The sequence below is a fragment of the Girardinichthys multiradiatus genome, chromosome 6, assembly GCF_021462225.1.
Source record: "Girardinichthys multiradiatus isolate DD_20200921_A chromosome 6, DD_fGirMul_XY1, whole genome shotgun sequence".
NCBI classification, from domain to species: domain Eukaryota; kingdom Metazoa; phylum Chordata; class Actinopteri; order Cyprinodontiformes; family Goodeidae; genus Girardinichthys; species Girardinichthys multiradiatus.
In genome coordinates this window covers 38,840,984-38,857,589 of record NC_061799.1, presented here as the reverse complement: position 1 = coordinate 38,857,589, position 16,606 = coordinate 38,840,984, and the positions used below count along the sequence as shown (strand labels likewise).

The window sequence follows — 16,606 nt, the reverse complement described above, 5'->3', positions numbered from 1 at the left end:
TATATCCTTGGATAAAGCAGTCTGAGCACAACCAGTTTCTTTAGCAATGACCTCTTGTGGCCTACCCTCATCATTGTCAATGACAGTCAGCTGGACAACTGTCAAGTTAACAGTCCTCCCCTTGAATGTGTAGGCCCTATAATGCACATAACATAACTTATATAAAAAATCTTGTTTAATTGATCTTTATTGATCCTGTCTATTAATCTGTAACATTATGTCTTTTCAGACACTGAAATAAGGGTGCTTAGTAGCAGTAGGCCATAACCATCAAAACTATCAAAAATAAATGCTTAAACTAGATCGTTTCATAAATATATTAAAGCGTTTCCATGTTTGAACTTACAAAAATGAATTAACTTTTTGATAATGTTCTAGCTAATTGAGATACCGCTCAATAAAAATAAAAAAGAACCTGTCAATGCTGTGGCTGTCCCTGTTGCTTCTGCACCTTTTTGTTGCCACACTTTTTTGTTTTTAAAATCCTTGTTTTATTGGTCTTATGTAATATTAAAATTATGAGCTGTAAAACATAGTCATCAAAATTAACTGAAGTTAATACTTGATATATATCACTTTCTGAGATATAAACGTACAATATATGGGTTTCATATATTTCTTTTTTATTAGTGAAATAAAGTTTTTATTAAATTCCAGTTTACTGAGATGCACCTGTACAACCATACTGGGAAAAGGTGTATTGTACAAATTGTGCATTTGATATTTTTGTAAAAATATGTACACGATTAGAGAAATATGTGCAAAGAACATGTTTGAGCTTTTAATACAAAAATAACAGGAAAAACTACTATGAGACATGATTACAAATGCAGTATAACTCTTGATGTGTGTGTTCTGTCAAATTCAGTTTAAATGTGTGGTATCAAGAGACTATCACAGCATCCTGTCATGTGCTGGTAACAACTAACCCCAGTGTACACTAAGGATATTATAATACCAAAGACAGGTGAACCCTATTCAAAATGTATTGGCTGAAATAAACTTTCTTGAATCATTTCAAGAGGCCATAATTCAGTTTTCCTTATTGTTTGCAGGTGCACAGAACATATAACAGATATTATAATTTCAACTCTTACCTCAAAAAAGCCAACATGTGTTGCAGAAGTTGTGGCAACAAGGCGGGGTGAAGCGGATATAAAATAAACAATCCCACAGCACTGAACACAGCACGAACTCCTGCTTTCTCAATTTACCATGCGGCCATAAAAGCAACATAGGCGAAGTTCAATTATTTTGAATGGGAGGAGAGGAAAAAGCTCCGTCCGGCCCGAGGTGGCAGCAAGTTAGCATTGCAACTAACCCTGCAACAACCTCGCCCTAAAAATCAGTAAATTGCAGCGGGCCACGTTGTTACGCGAAAGCCCCTCAACCTGCCGCCAAGTGTTGCTGCTCGGCGAGAAAGTGCTAAAAAGGACCACCAGAAGCAAGGATGGTTGGAAAAAACAAAGTGAAGGAAAGTGGAGGATATATCCGAGAACGAAACGCTCCTCGGGTTATTCTAACAGGCGGATAACGGTTCTCTATCGGTCAGGCGGCCCCAGAGCACCGCTAGGCGGAGAGCAGAGAGAAGCCAGCCAGGTATAACGGTACACCACCGCACTCATACGCCCGTCAAAAAGTCCCCGAAATGAGCTTCAACTCGTCCCCAAAAGTCTCCGGGAGGACTTCACCGGGCGGGAAAGCTACCGGAGAATCCGTCTGGGTCGCTTAAAGGAGGTTTGAGAGGAGTTTGGACTTACCGCTGCTCCTCCTCGGGTTCGCCTGTTTTCTGCGCTTACACCTGGGGCCATCCGCCATGATCCTCTCGCTGAGTCTGAAGCGCAGCCGTTCCTGAGTTACCTCCTCCCTCACCCGCCTCCCTCCTCCTCACCCTTCCTCACCCCCTCCCATCCCTTCCCCCACCTTAGCAAAAAACACCTGGTTTGCGACACACCAGCAGCTTTTACGGCTCCTCGAACACCTCAGCACGGCCCCTCCTGCTGGCCGCACAGGGCTGGATGTTCTCCCCGGACAGCTCTGCCAGGCTCAGTCCGGTACCAAACAAATATGGCGCAAGGTGGATCTCCACAGATGGACATGAGGAAATATTTTAATAAGCAGAGGTGGATAGACAAAAATAACTTTAAATGTTGCGAATAATCCCCGTCAAAAATAAAAATACAGTAAAGGATAAAGTAGGCTATTTATATTTTTAAGGTTACCCACAAAAAAGTCAACACCTAACTTAAAATGTTAATGGTGATTGCAGAAAGATGGACAAAAAACTCATTTTGAAAAGTCTTAATTATTATAAATAACAATAATTCAATTAAATATATATTATATATTTTGATAACTGTTTTGTTTGCCTATAGTTATAATTATCAGCTAAATGTAGTTCTGTAATCAAAACAAAATATCTGGTATGTGAAGAGGAAGAAAGTTTAGAAATAAATCCCCTCCCTGATTATTACACTGCTCAAAAAAATAAAGGGAACACTTAAACAACACAATATAACTCCAAGGAAATCAAACTTCAGTGAAATCAAACTGTCCACTTAGGAAACAACACTGATTGACAATTAATTTCACATGTTGTTGTGCAAATGGAATAGACAACAGGGGGAAATCTTTGGCGATTAGCAAGACACACTCAATAAAGGAGTGGTTCTGCAGGTGGGGACCACAGACCACTTCTCAGTACCTATGCTTTCTGGATGATGTTTTGGTCACTTTTGAATGTTGGTGGTGCTTTCACACTCGTGGTAGCATGAGACGGACTCTACAACCCACACAAGTGGCTCAGCTAGTGCAGCTCATCCAGGATGGCACATCAATGCGAGCTGTGGCAAGAAGGTTTGCTGTGTCTGTCAGCGTAGTGTCCAGAGCCTGGAGGCGCTACAAGGAGACAGGACAGTACACCAGGAGACGTGGAGGAGGACGTAGGAGGACAACAACCCAGCAGCAGGACCGCTACCTCCGCCTTTGTGCAAGGAGGAACAGGAGGAGCACTGCCAGAGCCCTGCAAAATGACCTCCAGCAGGCCACAAATTTGCATGTGTCTGCACAGTTAGAAACTGACTCCATGAGGATGGTATGAGGGCCCGACGTTCACAAATGTGGGTTGTGCTCACAGCCCAACACCGTGCAGGATGCTTGGCATTTGCCTGAGACACCAGGATTGGCAAATTCGCCACTGGCGCCCTGTGCTCTTCACAGATGAAAGCAGGTTCACACTGAGCACATGTGACAGACGTGACAGAGTCTGGAGACACCGTGGAGAGCGATCTGCTGCCTGCAACATCCTTCAGCATGACCGGTTTGGCAGTGAGTCAGTAATGGTGTGGGGTGGGATTTCTTTGGAGGGCCGCACAGCCCTCCCTGTGCTCGCCAGAAGTAGCCTGACTGCCATTAGGTACCGAAATGAGATCCTCGGACCCCTTGTGAGACCATATGCTGGTGCGGTTGGCCCTGGGTTCCTCCTAATGCAGGACAATGCTGGACCTCATGTGGCTGGAGTGTGTCAGGAAGATGAAGACATTGAAGCGATGGACTGGCCCGCCTGTTCTCCAGACTTGAATCCGATTGAGCACATCTGGGACATCATGTCTCGCTCCATCCACCAACGTCACGTTGCACCACAGACTGTCCAGGAGCTGGCGGATGCTTTAGTCCAGGTCTGGGAGGAGATCCCTCAGGAGACCATCCTCCGTCTCATCAGGAGCATGCCCAGGCATTGTAGGGAGGTCATACAGACATGTGGAGGCCACACACAATACTGAGCCTCATTTTGACTTGTTTTAAGGACATTACATCAAAGTTGGATCAGCCTGTAGTGTGTTTTTCCACTTTAATTTTGTGTGTGACTCCAAATCCAGGCCTCCATTGGTTAATAAATTTGATTTCCATTGAAGATTTTTGTGTTATTTTGCTGTCAGCACATTCAACTTTGTACACAACAAAGTATTCAATGAGAATGTTTCATTCATTCAGATCTAGGATGTGTTATTTGAGTGTTCCCTTTATTTTTTTGAGCAGTGTACAGGTCCTTCTCAAAATATTAGCATATTGTGATAAAGTTCATTATTTTCCATAATGTCATGATGAAAATTTAACATTCATATATTTTAGATTCATTGCACACTAACTGAAATATTTCAGGTCTTTTATTGTCTTAATACGGATGATTTTGGCATACAGCTCATGAAAACCCAAAATTCCTATCTCACAAAATTAGCATATGTCATCCGACCAATAAAAGAAAAGTGTTTTTAATACAAAAAACGTCAACCTTCAAATAATCATGTACAGTTATGCACTCAATACTTGGTCGGGAATCCTTTTGCAGAAATGACTGCTTCAATGCGGCGTGGCATGGAGGCAATCAGCCTGTGGCACTGCTGAGGTCTTATGGAGGCCCAGGATGCTTCGATAGCGGCCTTTAGCTCATCCAGAGTGTTGGGTCTTGAGTCTCTCAATGTTCTCTTCACAATATCCCACAGATTCTCTATGGGGTTCAGGTCAGGAGAGTTGGCAGGCCAATTGAGCACAGTGATACCATGGTCAGTAAACCATTTACCAGTGGTTTTGGCACTGTGAGCAGGTGCCAGGTCGTGCTGAAAAATGAAATCTTCATCTCCATAAAGCTTTTCAGCAGATGGAAGCATGAAGTGCTCCAAAATCTCCTGATAGCTAGCTGCATTGACCCTGTCCTTGATAAAACACAGTGGACCAACACCAGCAGCTGACACGGCACCCCAGACCATCACTGACTGTGGGTACTTGACACTGGACTTCTGGCATTTTGGCATTTCCTTCTCCCCAGTCTTCCTCCAGACTCTAGCACCTTGATTTCCGAATGACATGCAGAATTTGCTTTCATCTGAAAAAAGTACTTTGGACCACTGAGCAACAGTCCAGTGCTGCTTCTCTGTAGCCCAGGTCAGGCGCTTCTGCCGCTGTTTCTGGTTCAAAAGTGGCTTGACCTGGGGAATGCGGCACCTGTAGCCCATTTCCTGTACACACCTGTGCACGGTGGCTCTGGATTTTTCTACTCCAGACTCAGTCCACTGCTTCTGCAGGTCCCCCAAGGTCTGGAATCGGCCCTTCTCTACAATCTTCCTTAGGGTCCGGTCACTTCTTCTCGTTGTGCAGCGTTTTCTGCCACACTTTTTCCTTCCCACAGACTTCCCACTGAGGTGCCTTGATACAGCACTCTGGGAACAGCCTATTCGTTCAGAAATTTCTTTCTGTGTCTTACCCTCTTGCTTGAGGGTGTCAATAGTGGCCTTCTGGACAGCAGTCAGGTCGGCAGTCTTACCCATGATTGGGGTTTTGAGTGATGAACCAGGCTGGGAGTTTTAAAGGCCTCAGGAATCTTTTGCAGGTGTTTAGAGTTAACTCGTTGATTCAGATGATTAGGTTCATAGCTCGTTTAGAGACACTTTTAATGATATACTAATTTTGTGAGATAGGAATTTTGGGTTTTCATGAGCTGTATGCCAAAATCATCCGTATTAAGACAATAAAAGACCTGAAATATTTCAGTTAGTGTGCAATGAATCTAAAATATATGAATGTTAAATTTTCATCATGACATTATGGAAATTAATGAACTTCATCACAATATGCTAATTTTTTGAGAAGGACCTGTATATTGACGTCGTCTGGTCAAGCTATTTGTATACCAGTCAAGTTATTTACGTACATACTCTATATTCCCAAAAGTACCTGGTCACACCACCAATCAATGAATTCCTGTGTTCCAACAACTTCCATGGCTGCAGGTCTTTAAAGTTTGGTGTGAACAAACTTCACTGGCCTGCACAGAGACCTGTCCTTAACCTTCTTGAACTCCTTTGGGATGAATTAGAGCAGATGCTGCAATTTGGGTTTTTTTTTTTTTTTTTTTTTAGCTAACTATGAACACGCTCCTAGACACTGTGGAAGAAGTTTACAGAATAGTTAAAGTTGCCGGCGACGGTGGGTTCTTTAACAAATTGGACATTATAGATTAAGAATAGGATGCCATCAAAGTTCATATACATATAAATATTTCAGCAATTTAGTATATATATATATATAATATCACTATACATATATATATATATATATATATATATATATATATATATATATATATATATATGTGTGTGTGTGTGTAGTGATATTATACTAGTATTTATAACCCAGGAAGATAAGAAGTCATGAAATGCTAACTGGAAATAAACATTAAATAAATTTATAGAAATTGTTAGAGGTGCCAATGATTAATAAAAATGTTGTGATGTTTTTACTCTAAACAAATTTAACAAAATTAGAGTTTGGCATTTCTTTTTGAGGTTATGATATTGCAATAAAAGATTAATCTTTGTTAAGGCGTTTTTAAAACGTCTTTGCTCGGTATGTTACAGATGCTAACAGTGCTGTATATTTCCTCTGAGGAGGAACAGAAGTTCAGCAGCAGTTTATGGATGACAGATGAGTCTGGCAGAGCTATTCTTATACCTGCCAACGATCAGGTTTCTGGTTAAGACATACCAGGTGCTAAGGAAACACCACACATTTCTGTAGCCAGCAATGCTCCTCTGGATGTCCTGGGAGTATGTGGATGGCAGGTGGGCTTAAAAGGAGAACAGAGAGCAAGAGATTAAAACCATTGTTAATTGATGCTCCACGCTTTTCAAACTGACAATAGTGAGACATGAAATGGATTACAGAAAACAGACTGCTTCGTCCTTGATGTTGCAGCGGTGTGCAACATGCCTCTAAAAGTCCTCACCTGCAAAGCTAATGAGGCATATTTTACTGTGTTATTTTGTTGGTCTGAATATACTTAATCAAAATAGGTTAATAACAGATCACTTGAGTGCATAATCATGTAGATTTAAAAGAAAATAATGTTGGCTTGTGAGTGACTTCAGACATTTCTTTTTAATCTGCAGCAATAATCAGATTTGTGATGCATCTATGCTTTTATACAAAATTTATTTAAAGCATATCATATTCATGTGCATTTTTACAGTATAAGTTGACTAAACCTATGGTGTTTGAGCCTTAAACTCACAACAAATGATAGCTGTCATTTATATCATTAAGGCAAAAAGGTTATGTACTGACAGTGTCATCACTTTACAGCTCTTACAACTTCATTTTGGTGCCAAGCCAACCTGTCCATCAGGTCAAACTAAATCCCCAAAACTACAAGCTTCCTCTGCATCAGTAATACTTTAATTGAATCTCTCCCTGGCAGGATATGAAGCGTTATAGAGTTGCCCCCCACAACACCTCTACAGGCCGCTGCTGTCTTGCTGCCTGCGAAGTGAAAAGGGAAACAGACGCCATTTTTCAATGCTAATTTGGAATTGACATGAAAAGCTTCTCAGCTCAAGAGGCTTTTCTTCTCTTTTTAGTGATTTCATTCTTATTTATGCAGAAAAATCCTCCTCAATGAAAGGTCAGCCAGTGTACTACAGTATGAGTATTGTTGTTAGAGGAAGAACTGGCCCTTTAGTGTAAATTCCCATTTCTTAGGCTCCTCAGCAGCTTCTTTTGTTACACAGCAGGTAATGGTTTACAAAGATCTGCCCCTGAATGACATATAGGAATTTAAACCTCAGGAACTTGTTAGTAGTGTTAAATTAAATACTTTTCAGCAGACAGAATATATTAGTGAAAAATTTATTCCCATCATACTTATTTTTTTTGGAGTCCTAGAGGGTAAATTAATATCGATACTCTGAATTTGGTCTACAGATAGATAGCCCCATTGTTGACCAGTAAACTGAACCATTTGTAATTTCTAAAGAGGACCACATAAACAGCAGTGTTTCTAGAAATTACATCTACACAGAATTCCTGTAATAAGAAACACAAATAAGAGAGATGAAGGTTTGAGATATTTATTCCTTGAACATTTCCATGTTTTGTTACATTAGAGCCACAAACGTCATTGTAATTTATTGGGTTTTTATTTGATGGACCAGCACAAAGCTGTGTATCATTCTAGATGGGAGGAAAATGACCCCTTGTTTTTAAAATGTTGTTACAAATTAAAATCTGGAAAGTGTTGTGAGCATTTGTAGTTATCCCCACTTTTTGCCGCAGTTACAGTTGCAAGTCTTAAGTGTATGTTTCCACCCGCTCTGCATAAATAAACTAGCTCAAGCTCAACTGTAAGCATCAACGTCTTGCCACAGATTTTCAGGTCTGGACCTTGACTGGGCCATTCTTACACATAAATGCTATTTGATCTAAACCATTACTTTGTAGCTCTGGTTGTATGTTTATTGTGATTTTCCTGCTGTAAGGTGACCTTCCATAACAATTCCAAATGTTTTGCAAGTTTTCTGCCAGGATTTTCCTGTATTTAGCTTTCTCCAAAGCACAATGTTGCCACCTCTAAATTTCATGGTGATGTGCAGTGTTAGTAAGTTGTTCTCTGCCACATATTAGAGAGACCTCACTGCTCCTCTAACACATGTAGGTAAAAATGTCTCATCCATCCACAAAACCTTTAGTTTCATTTGATGTTTGCTGTCTCCAACATGGCCTGTGGCAAAATTTAAATAGGACCTCTTATGTCTGTCTTTCAACGATTACTTTTTTTCTTGTCACACTTCTATAAAGGCCAGGTTTCTGAGGGTTACAATTCATAGATGTCTGTTTGAAAGATTTTCCACATCTCATGGATCAGAGATCCACGAGCTGTGAATCTCTGCAGCCCTTCCAGCGTTACCAGTGGCCTCTTGGCTGCTTCTGTGACTAATGCTGTCTGTGCCTGACCAGGCAGTTTAAGTCGGGTGTCAAAAAACCATCAAAGGTTAAAGAACTAAAACATTTAGATGACACTTCGAAAAAAGATAGCTTATTAAGTTTCAGACTTAATAACTTATATGTTTAAGTACTGGAACAAAAAATATCAAGTTTTACATCAAGAGAACTCATAATTTTTCTTATATTTATGGGAAAATAAAAAGCACCTGATTTGTGGACTACTGACAAAAAGTGACTCATAAAAAATGTAGACATATCACGGAAATACATAGGTGTTGTGGTCACATTTGCCATTTTATTACTCTTATGGTTAAAAGCATTGATAAGTTAGAGTTCAATTTTGAACAACTTTATTAAGATCCATTTAGGAGGGCCTAAAGGGTTATGGTTGTGCAATACTCTCTTCCTTTTCAGATGAAGCATTGAACAGAGGTCTGTGAGCTGTTAAAATCTTTGGATATTGTTAAATAACCTAACCCTGCTTTAAACTTCGCCACCACTTCATTCTTGACCTGTTTGCTGCGTTTCTTAGTCTTCATGAGGCCGTTTGTTCACTAATAGTCTCTAACAAACCTCTGATTCCTTCACTGAACAGCTGGATTTATATTAAGATGTAATTGCAAACATGTCTTTATGAATCTGTTGACTTCTGAAGGCAATGGTTTTCATTGGGAATTATTAAGGGGAACCAGATACCAATGCTGTCACACTTTTCAGATGTATATTTACAAAAACAAAAATGTGTATGCATCATTTTTCTTCCACCTCAGAAAACTACACAACTTTGAATTGGTCTTTTGCATAAAATCCCAATAAAATATATAGAAGTTTGTGGTTGTAATGTCACAACAAGAAAACATAGCAGCTTTTTATTTTAACCATACAAAAGACTGAAATTAAGAAATTTACTAAAAAGATTGATGATCCTACATTTTGTCTTGTTTTTCTCCCACAGACAGGTCCATATAATGTAGCTTATACACATAAATACAAATGTGTCAAATTAGATCCAACCACATGTGATCAGTGGAAAGTGGTGTTGAGACACATTTTGATTATTCCTATAAACAGTGGCGACATTTTAGCTCCCATTTTCTTCAGTTTTAGCAGAACCTTGTAAACTCAATCAGCTGACAGTGACTGTTACCATCAATAATTAGCCCATCATGTCAGGATGAAAGTTGAAAACCCACCTTGAAATGCTAAGAGAGAGCTAACTTTCCGTGCTGACCTCCAACAGTTATCACAGCAGTGCTAATGCTGCAATAAACATGCATTAGTGCCTTTGATGCCAGTCTACGTTTCTCACTTAAATGTCACCGATTGGTCATAATATGTTTTCCACTTGATTTATGTTCATCCTTCTAGCCAAAATTCCTCTTGGTATTGTATCATTATATATATTTTTTTCCTCAGGTAAAAACAGAGGACAAGCTCCCCCTTCTTTGATGTGGTAATCTGCCTAAAGTTAAAACAAAAAAGAAAGAAAAAATCAATTAACTTCTCCTTCACTGTCCCCTGTTGCAGCAGTACTCAGGAGAACAGTGACCAGAAGATGAATAATGTACTTTTATGTCAGGATGACTAATGCTTGTACAGATCACTTGTTGGGATCTGTGTCTGGGGAGATGATGATAATAGCGAGTCCTCTCAATGAGATGATACAGCAGGAGAAGAGAGATTATTTGTCTTCTATCTGGGGCATTTTTTCCATGCTGAGTAGCTGCATCTCATTATGAATGAAGAAACAACGTGAACCTGAACTAAAGGAAAATATCAGAAGAAATGTTAACATTTTAAAAACTTGAACGGTTTCATAAAGTTTCAGTTCAGTTTTGACCATGAATTTACACAATCCTCTTTAGAACTTCTAATTTTTCTGGAAGTTAAAAACAACTTTGGATGTTTTTTAAAACGTTGCCGTTAGATTTCATATCTGTTAAAATTGCATTAATGTTTCTCTGATGCTGATAGTTTTTTCTGAGCTTTACAAAGTTTTTTGGGTTATTTAGTTCAGGTTGCAGCTTATTACCTGAGATAAGAACAGTGTTTGACAAGCCAAAGTCTACGGGTTGTTTTGGCCACACACAGGTAAACCAGGGTCAGTTTGTTCTTTGCTCTCAGGTGAGTGTGTTTAGATGATGCGTGTTCTGGGGTAAACGCCAATGGAAGGTAAGAAATATACCTGTGTCATGACCCATACGCATGGGAGTAACCTAAAATCTAAGGCCATCATGGTATATTTGCATATTTGGCCAAAAATTTTTCATGCATATTTTTATCACAGTAAGTATAGTAAATATTATATTCGTGTAACTTTTAAATTGAGAAAATTCCTAATTGCGAGTATTGCTCAGCATCTAAGTTTCTAACCACTTCCCCTACTGCCCTCTCCTCTCCTCATCCTCTTCACTTCTTTCAGAGCAACCTTCAACTTCCTTTTCTTTACTCACATTATCCTCTTTCTCATCTTCTATCTCTCTCCTTTCTATGTTAAAAAGGAGATGGAGGCCACACAAGTCAAATGGAGAGAAGATTAGGTTAACCTGTTACTAATCATAAAAAAGTTGCTGAAATTTGAATAATTGAACTGCCTACCTGAGCTCACATCCTCAGTGCTATAAGCTTGGTGTGATGAGGGACTTGCTGCTGCTGCTATTTCTGAAACTGAGGGCCATGAAGCTCATTATGTTAACTTTGATAATGCTGATCTGTCAGAATGCCACAGTGGCACTAAAAGGTGCCAGTGATATGTGCATGATATGCAGTAAACCACTTGGTCGGTTATGTTTATAAAGACACAAGTCATGTTTTGGATTGTAGTTTCTGTCCTACTGGGAACGTATTCCTCTCTGTATTTTATAATCACATTTAATACCTTTTTGATTCATTAATGCATTGAATTAAGTAGACAAGCAATAGTTTAACGAGAGCCGCTTTTTATTCAATGTGACTCATGTACCGACAGTAGGTCAAATGATAATTAGACTCTGCTTTAGTAATTATTCATTATGGCTGGAACAGATGCTTTGAGGAGTAACAGCCTCCACATGGGAAGGGGGGCTTGCTCTACCTCTAAGCCATGCGCCACATTTAACCACTTTTAACCTAGAAAATGGTCGCTCATTAGGAATTAACAGTAGGGTATTGAGGTGTATTACATTCAGTTTTCAGATTTTGCAACGACAGAGCATTATAAAGAATCCACTGATACTAAATGTATCAAGATCGCTTACTGAGAAAGGGCTAAAATACTGACACACAAGTTGAAACTGTTTTTACTGCAAGGGCCGCAACACCACAGTGTCAGATGATTGGCAGTAAAAGCTTTGATGCTGATAAATTTTTGATAGGAATTATTCGATGTTGTTAAAACTAAAGTGCAGCTTTCATTCTGAAATAACTTGTCCTACTATTCTTTTAAAGTGTGTGTTTTACTTCAGTGCTGCGCAGCTCTTTTCTTTAAGAAAGAAGGACATGTTCCTCTCCATCCCTTTTATGTACTTTTCGGTGCCCTGATTTTCCTTTTCTTAGAGAAACAAATGACGCTTTTCTGCCTCTTGCTCTTCTTGCTCTCTGATCACTCTGTGTGTAACTCACCTGAATTGACCAGGTGCAAGTTTGGACTAAACAGAGTTTAATTCACAGTGTCCTGCTGTGCTATGACCAGGTACTTAACTTATCTGTGAGGTCACCATCTTGTTTTATTTATTTATTTATAATAAAGGATCAACTGACCATGTGAGAATGCAATTTCAATGGATCTATCAGTCCCCCCAAGTGCACTAATAATTATTAGTCGAATTAATCACAGCAGGCGAAGGCTTACGTTTTAGTTTCATTTTGAACCATCACATATCTTAAGGTTAATAAAGTGTCTGCGTAGCATGGTGTGAGATGAAGTGATGTTATTGGGTCATTGCTGCAACATTTGAGCCTCAGTTGCGTTGATTCTGTAGTGGTGGAGCATATGTGGGGTTTACATGGCATGTGAGAGCAGCTATGCTTACATATATCAAAAAATCATTGGAAGGTGGATTTATCTTGTGATCAAATTGTGTATGCTGTAGAGTAAAATGTGTAGGAATGCAGTTCAGCTTACGGTATTAGGTCTTCCAATGCCATGAAAACAAAAGATTGATCCTCAATAGTGTGATAGGGTAGAAGTATATTTAACAAAAAGAATTTGTCAATCATTAGTATAAGACCTTTGACCTTGAGTAAAGTTTCAGAACCACAGGTCTACCCTGTGACAAGAGGCCATTGTTAGGTTTTGCTTTGTTCTCTCTGGTTTTGTTTCCAAACACATGCATGTTACTACACTGAGGTTTATGATGGTTGATGTTCACAACTGTATCAATCCACCTCATCAGCTGTGGCTCATTAATCCATTCCAAGTTTGGCAATAGTGAAACAAACCTTTGGATTTTGCAACAGGCTATTGTTTTTGCAACAGCATTGTTCTTCGTCCTGTGCTTGTCCAGATGTCATATTGTTTAGAAAATATCCTCATGCATTCATAAGGCTGAATACAACTGAAACGGTCTTGAATTGAAAGGAAACTTTAGTGTAGTAACAGGGAGGTTGTTTTGTTGAGAAAGCATACATTTATGGTCTCTTGTAGAAGTTTAGCTGATTTAAATGGCTAAAATCAGCTAAAACGGACCAGACAGACTCAGCAGCCGGTCACTGCGCTGCATATTTATATACTTATCTACATAGTCAATACAGTATGACATCTGTCTCCTTCAGATAAGGGATCTGTTATTAACAATGACTTCACAAAAGTTAGTTTTAAAGCACCCAAACTCCATCTTTAACCCTCAATGGCATTCATAGTGTTTTAATGCTTTAAAATAGGCTACATAAATATAACATTACAAAAAGTATATACATTTTTGGGTGTGTTGCCTGTAGGTGCTATAATGGTACACAAGTTTGTTTTCTTCTAAACTTTGTTTTTTTGTTTAATAAATGTTGATGAAGGTATGGGCACTGTTTCCTTGGAGAATTCTTGTGTTATAATCCCACCTGGGGTGTTTTTGCATGGACTTTGTATGTTCTCCTCTATAAAATTGCCTTTCTATATGAGTGTGTGCATGTGCATGGTTGTGTGTCAGTCATCTGCTCATGCATAATCCGTTTATTTGTCAAGTACTTGTCAAGCTCCAAACAGAAAACCAAAAATGTTCATGCAATGTTGGTGCATTTTGATGAGAAACACGGATAAGCAGCGGCATTGCAAGAAATAATGAGTGGAAAAAGTAATCCAAATGAAGAGGAATGTTTTATAAAACTCTTTACATATTGCTGTTCTCTGTGTTTTGCAGATGTACGAACACAAGCACCTAATGCTGCCCAAACACACAAAGATCAGCAGCTTCCTTGTGCAACATTCATTTCCTGCACAGCGACCAAGATCCTGCTCCAATCAAGCTGCGGATCAATAGGCTTATGTCCACTTCAGGTGATGGGAGCGCTGATAACCTGGCCTATTTGCTCGCTTTCAGCAGAGATAATGCTGAGCCTCCAGCAGTTAGCCTTTTAATGAGGCACATACAGAAGCAGGAGCGACTGATGTCATTTTGAATCACTTCATCTTCACTGTGGGCCAGAGACGCTGTTTGTGTTTATGCATGATGTGTCTCTGGATCTGCAGTACACTATAAGCTTTAATGTGTGCACTTCGACAGTGCATGTGTTTGTAGGGCAGTGTTCATCCCGAGGTTCTGCCTGCTGTTTAAGCCCATACCTGGAGGGTGACCTCATTTGTTGCAACACTGCAGCTCAGGACACACTGAAGTCACATGACCAGGCCCTGCCAAGTCCATATGGAGCTCAAATCTCCTGCTGCAGACCCTGCTGCATTTGTTTCTCTGTGGCCCTTTTTGTAGGTTTTATTTTTAAAAAAAGACAAATTCACTTCTTCTAGTCTTTGACTTCTTAAAAAGAAGTTTTGGCTATTAACCATTTGTGACATGTTTAGATTCTGTAGGACTTACAAAAACCAAAAAGTTCTGTTGAGTAAGAAACCATCCTCAACCACTGATTATAACAGTCCGTACTCCTTAGTTGTTGTATCATAGTTTTGATCAATTATTTAACCTTCCTGTGCAACTGAGAACTGGGAGTCCAACCTTAAACTAATATTAGACATGTTCAGAATATATAGCTTTTAAATTAATAATTCTTTTTGTATTTTACAGTGTGGGGTTACAGTCCCGCTACCATTAGCATTTAATTAGATCCAGCAGATTTGCTTCTAAAGAATAATTGAAATTGCTATTAATCATAACGCACTGGTATAAACCTGTATTAAGCTACTGATTACAATGCCAATATATTAGAAAATGAGAAATTCAATTTCCTTTTTCAATACTGATTGATAGTCTTACCATAATATCTCACAACAATACAAACTATACATTATAGTGGTTATTGTGCTGTTTAACGCATCTTAACTGAGAAAAAATGTTATCGCTAGGAAGCTTTGATTGGGTTCATTTACTATTTGGATCATTTTGGGGCAAATTTGGGCACATCTGTTTTATTGCAATTCAGTTGAAGACAATAAAGATCCATTCATTTACTAACCTTGAAATCTGTATAATTCGATTGAACTGACTCTGTAAAGTGCCATGAGATGTGTTGTGAATTGGCATTATATAAATAAACTGAATTGAAATGAATTACACAGTGCACGGGGCTGCATGGTGGCGAAGTTGGCAGCACTGTTGCCTTGCAGCAAGTAGGTCCTGGGTTTGACTCCCGGGGTCAGTCAGGGGTCTTTCTGCATGGAGTTTGCATGTTCTCCCTGTGCATGCAGGGGTATAGAAGATGAATGTATGAAAAAATTGGGCTTCAATATGGGAGTATCATCATCTGTTGATAAGACACAGTTAAATGTTTGTATAGGGTGGCCCATATGAAAGGAGAGGTCCAGGTATTGACCCCTGTGTTACACAACAGGTCAGCAGTGCTAAGGAGGGATCAGTATCACCAGTTGTTACATAAAACGTATGACACTTTCTTTCATGTCCATTCTAACTCATAAATATGCATTCATGAACCATTATATTTATAGTATTTCATATTTGTTGTATATTTAGGGTTGTTGACCTGGTTTAACTTCAGCCCAGTCTCAAGTCTTTTGCAGCCTCTGACAGGTTTTCTTCCATAATTTCTCTGCATTTAACACCATCCATCTTCCCATCAATTCTGAGCTGCCTCCATGTTTACACTAAAAAAAGGATTCCCAAAGCATGATGTTGCCATCACCATCATTTTGTAAGTGCAAGTGTGTTTTAGGGGATGATCAGGGTTTGTTTTTTTTTGCCATATGTACTGATTTGCAAAAAAATAAATAATAATAATAATAAATGCCACAATTTTTTCTGATGTTGAGACCAGAATCGTGGAGTACTCGACTGCTAGCTAATAAATAGCAATTTATAATTTATATTTAAATGTCTCTATGATGAGAGCTTGACAAAACAAAGTAAAATTGCTTTATTTTGTGCACAAACGTGGACAATAGAACTGTTTCTGATTCTGTGAACAGATTCTCCAATTTGAGCTATGGATTTCTGCATCTCCTTCAGAGATGCTGCTTCTCTGATTAACACTTTGTCATGGTAAGTTTTCAGTTGTACCAAACTCTTTCCAATTTCCAGTGATGGATTGAACAGAGGTTTGTGAGGTGTTCAAAGTCTGTGATTTTGTTTTATAAACCCAGGTCTGCTTTATATTTACCTACAACTTTCTCACTGTTCTTTGTTGTGTTCCCTAATAATGTTCCCTAATTATTTGAATAAAGCACAACTTTGTGTTG

The 16,606-nt window shown here is 39.1% G+C and overlaps 1 protein-coding gene across 1 annotated transcript in view; it reads right to left on the bottom strand.

Annotated features, from left to right (window-relative positions):
• The window catches only part of LOC124870620 (zinc finger E-box-binding homeobox 1-like), an 80,328-nt gene extending 77,742 nt beyond the window's left edge, over positions 1-2,586 (bottom strand). The window contains exon 1 of the mRNA XM_047369434.1: positions 1,761-2,586. Coding sequence (XP_047225390.1) covers positions 1,761-1,818 — 58 coding nt within the window. The 5' untranslated portion in view covers positions 1,819-2,586. The remainder of the gene's footprint in view (positions 1-1,760) is intronic.
• Between the last annotated feature and the right edge of the window lie 14,020 nt (positions 2,587-16,606).